At 40.7% G+C, this 10,516-nt stretch overlaps 1 protein-coding gene across 1 annotated transcript; it reads right to left on the bottom strand.

Moving 5' to 3' along the window:
* Positions 1 to 803: 803 nt before the first annotated feature.
* Positions 804 to 6,554, bottom strand: LOC139653553 (saxitoxin and tetrodotoxin-binding protein 2-like). Its single transcript, XM_071530415.1, has 6 exons — positions 6,435 to 6,554; positions 4,794 to 4,939; positions 2,801 to 2,934; positions 2,359 to 2,463; positions 2,229 to 2,238; positions 804 to 840 (listed from the first exon to the last, which is right to left on the bottom strand). Exons 1-6 carry the CDS (start codon positions 6,552 to 6,554, stop codon positions 804 to 806), a joined length of 552 nt encoding a protein of 183 aa, XP_071386516.1.
* Positions 6,555 to 10,516: the final 3,962 nt, after the last annotated feature.

The following is a 10,516-nucleotide window of genomic DNA, read 5'->3' as shown; positions in this document are numbered from 1 at the left end:
TAACTTATTACTGTTTAAGCTCAGGTCAGACTAAAGAGGGCTGAGCGATATATATTGTATAATATCGATATTGTGATTTGAGTTATCGTCTGGGGTTTTGGTTATCGTAATATTGTGAAATAACTTACATGTTACTCCTTCCTGGTCTTAAAAGCTGTGTTACAGTAAAGTGACACAATTTTCTGAACTTATCAGCCGGTTCTGGCTGAGTAAACTGAATAATGACTTACCTGCTCCTCATATCCATATTACTTATTACTGATTACTAATGATGAGGTAACACTTTACAATAAGGGTCACTAAGTTAAGGGTTAGTTAATGCTTAATAAGCATTATAGCATGACAGGGCGTCACACACATGCTAGTTATCATATCGTTTGTTTTTACCTATTGTAACCTTTAACTTGTTTTGAGTTAACATCTGGTATTTTAAACGTTTATCTTATTGATTTTTATTTATTATCATGTTGTTACGGGGAGGTGTGATGAGGACCCAAATGCAGACAGGCAGGCAGAGGGCTTTTCTGAAGTTAGAGACTTTAATAAAGAACTAAGGCAAAAATACCAAATCAGGAGTTTCAAAACAAAAACGCAACAGGCAGGCAAAACAAGGAAGACAAAACCCAACCTGGCTGGCAACAAGGCAAGAAGTCCAAAACTGGTGACAAGGCAGGGAACACAGGAACAAAGCAGGAACAGGAACAGAGCAGGTAACACAACAGGTAACAGGACAGGTAGCAAAACAGACGAACTGACAAGGAGTGGATGATGAACCGGGGTAAATATACTGTGGGGATGGGTGATTAGTGATGGGGTTCAGGTGTGTAGGTGAAGCAGGGGCTGGGGGAGAGAGGGAGCCACACCCACACTACACACTGACAGACAGACCAGGAGGCGGAGACACAAGGGGGGCAGGGAACACAGAGAAACACAAAGGCAGGCCATGGCAGAACCATGACACATGTTTGCAATGCACTGACTGATTCAGAAAATGTTACACAAATAAAGTTTATTAGTATTACAGATGGATGATGAGTAGCTACTAAAATGCACAACACACAACCAAAAGGATTTCAGTGGCAAATTAAACAGTTATATCTCATGTCAGCAGTTGTCGTTTCTTCAGGTGAAAACAACTTTCACATTTTTTGGGCCATCATCAGAACAGGAATCTGTGAAAAGAGAGAGAGAGAAAAAAAAAGTGAAAGAGAAAGAGAAGACAAAGTTTTTCCATTTGATATTAAATGATTAATATGACTGTATAGTCAGATCCATCCATCCATCTAGTCTTTCTTCCTCTCAGTCTTCCTGTATCAATAAAAATTAAATAAGGGAGTGGACTGACCTTAAAGCTGCAAATGTTTTCTCAAATTAAAATAGAAGAATATATTCTACATTATCAGTCTGTGTGTTCAGGTCTAAATAACTAACAATACACTTTGCTCACTCAAGGCGAAAAGCTGCAGACTGTGGCTTTAAAAATCAATAAATGAGCAGTTCATTTCTAAAACGCTACATAGAGAGAGAGATCATTTTGGAAGGATCGTAATATAAAATAATAAAGACCATTCTTGGGATCGTAGTGGAAGTTTCACACAGTTTACAAATCCGTTCGCACGGATTTGCACATCAAGTTTGTTTTTTTTACCATGTGACCCCAGAGGGGCTCCGTACCTTAGTGTTAGGATGTGTATAGTTAAAAGTTTATCGGTCGGGCGCCCCGAATAGAGCGCATACCATATAAGTCCTTCCCGCAGTGACCCGCGTTCGAATCCGGCCCGCGGTCATTTGCTGCATGTCCTCCCCTCTCTCTCTCCCATACCTTCCTGTCTCTCTCTCACAATATCTCTGTCAAATAAAGCATAAATGCCTAAAATAAATCTTTAAAAAATAAAAAAAAAGTTTATTGGTCGATAAAAGCCAAACCATTTCACCTATCAATAACATTTATACAACTTTGAAAGAGGACGGACCCAAGATTCTCCACACCAAGTTTCATGCGAATTGGATGAACAGCCTAGGAGGAGTTGCGAAAAAAAAGTGTTTCTGAAAGAATTCAAAATGGTGGACAATTTTCAGTCTACAACACACGGTTCAGAAGTTATTGGCCAAAATGTAAAGTTGCTCATTATAGCGTCACCATCTGGCCAATATGCATGGGCTGCCTTGCCTGAGTAGTGGTGCGCCATAGGAGCCCACCTGCCAAATATGGCTGCTGTAGAACTTACGGTCTCTGAGCTGCAGACAATTTTAGGGGAGAAAAAGAAAGAGAGAAAGAAAGAAAGAAAGAAAGAAAGAATTCAAGCAAAAACAATAGGGTTCCAGCACTATGCGCTTGGATCCCTAAATGATAAAGACCTTTCTTGGGATCGTAGTGGAAGTTTGGTGGCTGGGAAAACCCGAGGCACTCCGCCTGCTGCCGGAAAGTTTTCAGATCGGATTCTTCCAGGACCGATGACCTGCCTGGAGAAAACAGGAATCCATGTTTAGCTGCTATGTTTTGCATTTTTAATGATCAATTCATTATTGTCAATACCTTGGTCTAATGACTGGAAACCAATGAGATCCTGGAGGAGACAATTGGTCTCCTCTATCTCACTCCAGTAGTATTGTTAGTTCTAGTGTTTCTCCACTTTAAAACTACATTTCCCATAAGTCCTGTTGCTTCCTGCTCCTCCCCTTTTATTTTATATTATCTTCTTCAATTATTATTCACATTTTTATTTATCCTGTTAAGCACTGTAACTATTGTAATAAGTGCTCAATAAAGGCCTTTTCTCACACAAATGTGTTAGCCTACCTAGTATATAAAGAGTGTGGATTTGGGCGTCCACATCTTTGACGGTGGTGTTGATGCTGAAGACCAGACAGTCAGCACAGTTCGGCAGGATCTGGAACGTGGAGTTATCCTTTTCATCTAGGGAGAGGAGGCGGCTGTTAGCTTAACAGGTTCAGTTAGTTAGGTCAACAGTCTGGTGGTTAAGGTGATGAGACACAGGCAAATATTTGGGGCAAATTTGATGCCAAATTTTGCCAGAAACATTTTCGTCCTTCCTGATTTAACTCTGACTTCCATGCTAGGAACTGATTTTGGTGTTAGAGAGTTCAACTTACCTGCTAAATACTCTGAGTTATGTGCTAGACACTTTTACCTGCAGGCTAGATTCGGATACACAGTATGTGTCCAACCTTCTCTCATTTTCCCAGAATTGGCAAATCTGAACTCTCAACTGGTGTTTCACAGCCTCATCGGTTCAACACAAACCAGACTGGAATTACAGTAAGACCATGAAAGATTATTTATAAGACAACAAAGTCACACATAGTTTTGTGAATTGAGCACAAACTCAGATTACGTGTTGCAGACAGAACGATGGGAAGATTACGCTCCTCCAGCAGGAAAGGATTATGTGACAATAATACAAACTGAACCCACACAGTATGTGCTAAAAACTTGCGAGGAACTTTGATTTCTGTGTTAGATACTTTGACTTATGTGCCTGATTTTGGCAATCCAGTTAGACTTGTGGTGGATTCCAGCGACACTGGAGCAGGTTCATACTCTCCTACCTGGATTTGCTGACACTAGATGCTAGATACTCTTATCTGTGTGATCGATACTCCAACTTAAATGGTAGAAACTTGGACTTATGCCCTTAAAACTTGGCCTTGCGTGCTGTGATACTCTGACTTACATGCCAGAAATTGTGACAGACGTGTTAGATATGTTAGATACTCCAAGTTATGTTAGATACTCCAACTTACAGGTTAGAAACTCAGACGTACTTGCTAGATACTCAGACTGGCATGCTATAAACTCTGACTTACATGCTAGACAGTCTTACCTACATACCACATACATCAGTTGACATGTTAGAGCTCCAACTTACAGGCTGGAAACTGACTTTAGTGCTAGATACTGCAAATTACATATTAGATACACTCAGGTACATACTAGATACTCTTGTATATGTGGCAAGCCGTTTAAACATATGCACGTATCTAACCTACATGTTAGATATGTGAACTTACATGCTAGACACACTGACTTACATGTTAGATACTTCAACATATGTGCCAAATAGTGTGATTTACGTGTAATATATATTGTGTTGTCAACGGCGGTCATGGTGTAATTTGAGCTGCTGCATGTTCCATTCCTGAGAAAAGAGAGAGGAGGATGGTGAATTTATATTCTGACAGAGTTGTGGCACACTGGGCAATTTTTAGGGTAATGTAGATGGGCAACAGGCAAAGTGAACCACAGTGTCACACCAGTGTTTGATGGCAACAAGATGTTCCTGAGTGATGAAAGAAACGATGCAGAGGAATCTTTTCTTTAGGAATCTTTCACATGTTCCAGAGGTGTGACTGAGTCGAGTTTGCTCGAGTCCCAAGTCAGTCTCAAGTCTTGAGGCACAAGTCTCAAGTCAAGTCCCAAGTCTAAATGTAGATTAGTCAGGTCCAAGTCATTAATGTCAAGTCTCAAGTCTAAATGTAGAACAGCAAGTCAAGTCAGAACAAATCAAGAGTCCAGTATCAATTTAATATCTTAAAGAAAACTAAATATCTAGGACTTTTCAATGCAATATGGTTTTAATAGGATAAAAACTGAAGAGCATCATGAGTCTGATTTCTATAATCAGTTTCAGCTTCAATAAATTCAATCATTCCATACAAATTCAGAAAACAGAATTGAAATTCAGTCGTCTGCTGGAACAAATCTCAACACTTTCAATATGTTGTGTCTTTGATAAAAAATGGACCGGCCCAAGCTGTTGTTACCGACTCACATCATGATCTGCTGGTTAATAGTCAGAATGTTGTTGCTGGATGGTGGCGATGAGACAGTCATCGAGAAGCTGTCGACCATCTTCAGGATGGACTCAAACATTTGATGATCAGTGAAACCCTCGATGAAGTTCCACCTGCCGTGAATCTGTACAGAACATGCAGTTTAACATTAGTGTTGGCCAAGGGCGTCACTTTGTGTTGAAAAGTGGTGGGGACATAAGGGCTCAGATGAAAAAAAAATGTTTAAACAGTCTTCAACATATGCGATTTTAGGCAATGTAATGGGGGGATCGGTATGAGGTCAGAGTAGATCATTACGCCGAGAAAAAAATGGCATAACAGCGCATCAAAAGGGCAAAGCCTAGGCTACTACAGAGTCGACAATAGGAAAATACTCAGCATAAAAGGCACAACAACGTCGACCGCACAAGTACAGTCATCCATATGCATCACATCCACAGCTGCAACTCCATGTCAATCGAACAATGCTAATATCACATCTACTGTAGAAAGTACCAGTGCATGTCAGTCAGCCCAGCGATAACAATATCCAATATCACTGCCCTAAAATATGACAAAGTAGAAACAACTGAAGGAATAACGTTAACAACGTTAGCTAAAGATAATAAATCAACCTTACCATTAGATGTTAAGTTAAACTGCCTTGTTTCGATTCTGCATACTTTTTTTTTTTTTAGAGAAACAGAGTTCACAAGAGTTCATGAGTCAAGTTCAACCAATCATTCTAAGCATAAGGTTTAAATATTGATACGTTAGAACATGAATTAAACTGGAGCAGGGATTAGATTATTTCTATTTATTTATCCATATTCATTTTAAAACAAACTCAAATCACTGATTTGATGTTTTAGTCATTCTTTTAAAATTCCACACAATTATACTCAAATACCACCCCTGTCAATCTCCTCCACAAAGGGTTCTCATTTGTTAGTTAGCATTTCATGGTGCAAGCTATTTTTCAGAACATTTTTAACAAATTATGCTTTTAAAAAGTGATGGGGACAAAATTGGCCATTTCAAAAAGTGGTGGGGACATGTCCCCAGCGTCCCCAGTGTAAATGACACCTATGGTGTTGGCAGATAGAAAGACGAATCAAAACACCATTAAAGGGTAACTTAGGTATTTTTCAACCTGGACCCTACTTTCCCAACTTTTTGTGTCTAAGTAACTAAAGGGGACAACAATCTTTGAAATTGGTCCAGTATTGAGCGAGATCGCTTCAGCCGGCAGCCGCGAAACGGTGAACTGAAAGGTGTTAGAAGAACCTGTGAGCGGACAACTTCACACTGCAAAAACCGACTGACTTGTTAAGGTGTTTTATCTTGTCTCCAGACTTATTTTAGGGTTAGGGTTATTTTTTTTTTGTGATAATTTTTCCGGTTTCAACAAATTTTACTTACTAACTTGTTTCAGGACATTTACTTGGTAAAAGTGAAATTGTCTTGGAGAAAGTTTCTTGTTTCCAGATTTTATTCATTGTTTGATGATTATTTCTTGAAAGAAGTCATATTGGCATGAATCAAGTGAAATTTACTGAAACCAGCAGATTATCTGCCAGTGCAGTGAGAGAATTCAACCAAAAAGTTAGTCCTGTGCAAACAGAGCTGAAGCCTTTTACCTTGGTCAGGTCGTCCAGAGGCAGAGGTGTGAGCAGGCGTTGGCAGTCCTCAGGCGTCGGAGCCGAGCTGCTCAGATAAAGCCCAGCGATGAGGAAATAAACACTGTACCGCAGAAACATGGCCGACACGCTGCAGCAGCTTCACAGCTTCCAAAGGCCAGAGGAAACTCGGATGAAACAACTAGAGCGAGAGGAGACCTAGCTGAAATGCTAACTGGGCTGTCGGCAACTTTCACCCACCAGAGCAACCTAACCACACTGACTGAAAGTCACAGAGCCTCCACCGTCTATAAAGACCTGTTGGGGCGGGGTTACAAGGCAGTGGGTCTTCCAGTATTTGTTAAAACCGTTTTTCCCCATTTCACCTAATTTTCCTCACACAACCTTCTCTCATTTTCCCAGAATTGGCAAATCTGAACTCTCAACTGATGTTTCACTGCCAACATGTTTCATCACTTGTAGGTTTGTGTATCAATCATTGACTTATTGGTTGGACTAGTCCTGGACACCACTGACACATTATTGGTTGGACTAGTCCTGGACACCACTGACACAAATACACTGTACACACACAATGGCAGGCCTCATCGGTTCAACACAAACCAGACTGGAAATACAGTAAGACCATGAAAGATTATTTATATGCCAACACAGTCACACATAGATTTGTGAATTAAGCACAAACTCAGATTACGTGTTGCAGACAGAACGATGGGAAGATTACGCTCCTCCAGCAAGAAAGGATTATGTGACCGTAATAAAAATTGAACCCAAGACTTCTAATGTGACTCTGGGACCTGGAATTCTAGAACTCTGGGACCTAGAATTCTGGGACCTGGAACTCTAGAACTCTGGGACCTAGAACTCCTGGATTTAGAACTCTAGAACTCTGGGACCTAGAACTCTGGGATTTAGAACTCTAGAACTCTGGGACCTAGAACCTCTGGGACCCAGAATTCTAGAACTCTGGGACCTAGAACTCTGGGATTTAGAACTCTAGAACTCTGGGACCTAGAACTCTGGGATTTAGAACTCTAGAACTCTGGGACCTAGAACTCTAGAACAATGGGACCTACAACTCTGGGACCTACAACTTTAGAACTCTGGGACCTAGAACTCTATAGCTCTGGGACCTACAACTCTGGAACTCTGGGACCTACAACTCTGGGACCTAGAACTCTAGGATCTAGAACTCTGGGACCTAGAACTCTAGAACTCTGGGACATAGAACTCTGGGACATAGAACTCTAGAAGTCTGGGACATAGAACTCAAAAGAATTTTAGTTTTTTTTCCAGCATAATGGGCAGCTTATCTTTCCTTTATTTGGACTTTCAAGGACTTTTTCCAACACTATTTGTTCTGTTCATAACTGTTCTCCACATCACAGGCTAATTTTCCAGGTATTCGAGTACTTACATTTTGAAAAGTTAAAGGACCTTAAACAATTTAAAGACTTTGTGCAAACCCTGCTTGTATATAAAAAACAGTTCAGAGAAGAGAGAAGAGAGATGCTTCCACTGGGTTTTGGTGTGTGGAGGCATTTGTTGAAGATGCACAGAAGTTTAACTCTCAAGTAAAAATCAACAGTCTTCCAGTGTTTCTATCGGTCCACACTCATCAAAGTTATCACTCCAGCTGCCCCGGAGTCATATTGACTCTCTGAGAGGACAAACAACTGGAACATTTTACTGTGTGATCTTTGGTTTGGTCATTGCTTAATGAAAAAGGAGCTCCGAGGGACTCTTCACACGAAAAATAAATGTATTAAAACCCACTGCAGCGTGTGTCGGCCATGCTGCGGCTTCATCAGAGAGCGGTAATGTTTTCTTGGAGTTTCTCCTCGTCTTCACTGAGGCTCTCAGGTTGCTGCTGCTGGTCGGATCGGTCGGCCCGTTCTGTATATTTGATCATGCTGTTTTGTGCCTTGTGCCTTTTGTTTTGTTTCCTGGTGTTTCATTTTGTTTGTACGATGTATTGCATCATTCTGTTTTGTGATTGACTCTTGGATCAATTAGATCTAGGTAGGTTTGTCCTTTGTAAAAATCCATTTGAGAGGCCAGAGGCTTGATGAAGGGCTGTAACTTATTACTGTTTAAGCTCAGGTCAGACTAAAGAGGGCTGAGCGATATATATTGTATAATATCGATATTGTGATTTGAGTTATCGTCTGGGGTTTTGGTTATGGTTAGAGTTGTGAATGATCTTCGTATAAACACAGACTCAGGCAAGCTTTCTATCCTTGTACTTCTGGATCTTAGTGCTGCATTTGACACTGTTGATCACACAATATTATTAGATAGACTAGAAAATTTGGTTGGACTCTCTGGCCCGGTCTTAAATTGGTTCAAGACCTACCTGCAAGGCAGGAACTACTTTGTGTCTATCAGTGACTTTGTCTCTGAAAGGGTCGGTATGACATGTGGAGTTCCACAGGGATCAATCCTTGGCCCTCTTTTATTCAACCTCTACATGCTTCCACTAGCACATATCATACAGAAAAACAGCATTCACTATCACAATTATGCAGATGACACTCAGCTCTATATATCTCTTTCTTCAAGCGACTTTGGTCCTGTAGATTCTCTGATTTAGTGTATTGAGGAAATTAATGACTGGATGTGCCAAAACTTTCTTCAGCTAAATAAAGACAAAACAGAGGTAATTATCTTTGGTACCAAGGAAAAGAGACAGACAATTAGGGCTCACCTTGACTCCCTGTCTCTCAAGAGTAAAGACCAAGCTAGGAATCTTGGTGTTATTATGTATGCCGATCTCAATTTTAACAAACATATCAATACCATTGCAAGATCAGCCTTTTATCATCTTAAAAATATAACCAAAGTACAGGGTCTTATGTCACAACATGATTTAGAAAAGCTGATACACGCTTTCATTACCAGCAGGTTAGACTACTGCAATGGTCTTCTCTCCGGTCTTCCCCCAAAAAAACTCTGGGGCGTTTACAGCTGATTCAGAATGCTGCTGCCAGAGTTCTGACTAAGACTAAGAAAACAGAACACATTACACCAGTTCTTAGGTCACTGCATTGGCTTCCAGTGTGCCATAGAATTGATTTTAAAATTCTGCTGCTTGTCTATAAAGCGCTAAATGGCTTAGCTCCAAAATACATTTCTGACCTGCTCTTAGGATATGAGCCACCCAGACCTCTGAGGTCATCTGGGACCGGTCTGTTAGTTGTTCCCAGGGTGAAAACTAAATCAGGTGAAGCTGCTTTTAGTAATTATGCTCCAAATTACTGGAATAAACTTCCAGAAGCACTGAGATGTGCTCCCACTGTCAGCTCTTTTAAAAGTCGGCTCAAAACATTCCTTTTCTCTGTGGCCTTCGGCTAAATCATCTGTATGTAGATGTAACAGGTGTTATCTTTATTTATTTTATTTATGTTTTACCTATTTTATGCAAAATTATTCATAAATTGGTGTCACAAACAGGATCCCAACAGGAGTCTAGAGGAACTCTGGTGAGTAGTTTATCCGCTCTGATGGGATCCTCAAACCTGTATTGAGAATTGAAGGATTTCTTAAAGTTTATAATTGTAATTGTTTAGATGATCTGTGTATTGTTCTACAGGAACATTTACAAGTCCTATAGGGGCTGTGGGGCCTGCCTATAGGGTGGGGTAAGACCACTGGAAAGACTCTAGGCTCTTTCGAAGAATCCTTCAAGATCTCATATAAATTGATTTCCTTTTTGAGAGGAAAAATTGAGGGAGTCACTCTCAGAGAAGTTATACTGGCTGACCAGAGGTGTCACTAGTGTGAGAGTGACTGCTCAACATCTTTCTTTCTTTTCGTCGAACTGACAAGGAGTGGATGTTGAACCAGGGTAAATATACTGTGGGGATGGGTGATTAGTGATGAGGTTCAGGTGTGTAGGTGAAGCAGGAGCTGGGGGAGAGAGGGAGCCACACCCACACTACACACTGACAGACAGACCAGGAGGCGGAGACACAAGGGGGGCAGGGAACACAGAGAAACACAAAGAAACACAAAGGCAGGCCATGGCAGAACCATGACACATGTTTGCAATGCACTGACTGATTCAGAAAATGTTACACAAA

This window comes from Centroberyx affinis, unplaced genomic scaffold, assembly GCF_046629955.1.
Source record: "Centroberyx affinis isolate AG114_WGS23_722 - 3 ecotype Tasmania unplaced genomic scaffold, CSIRO-AGI_Caff_v1 ptg001927l_1, whole genome shotgun sequence".
NCBI lineage: Eukaryota > Metazoa > Chordata > Actinopteri > Beryciformes > Berycidae > Centroberyx > Centroberyx affinis.
Note: the sequence above shows the minus strand (reverse complement) of the source record. Positions and strands in the feature narration are given on the sequence as shown.

Bases quoted from the DNA above. Each gene is read 5' to 3' on its own strand.
- LOC139653553 (XM_071530415.1), bottom strand. From the start codon at position 6,554: ATGTTTCTGCGGTACAGTGTTTATTTCCTCATCGCTGGGCTTTATCTG. The intron at 4,940-6,434 runs GTAAAAGGCTTC...TGTTCTGTACAG, and splicing joins CTCTGGACGACCTGACCAAG to ATTCACGGCAGGTGGAACTT. The intron at 2,464-2,800 runs GTAGGCTAACAC...TGTTTTCTCCAG, and splicing joins CCACACTCTTTATATACTAG to GCAGGTCATCGGTCCTGGAA.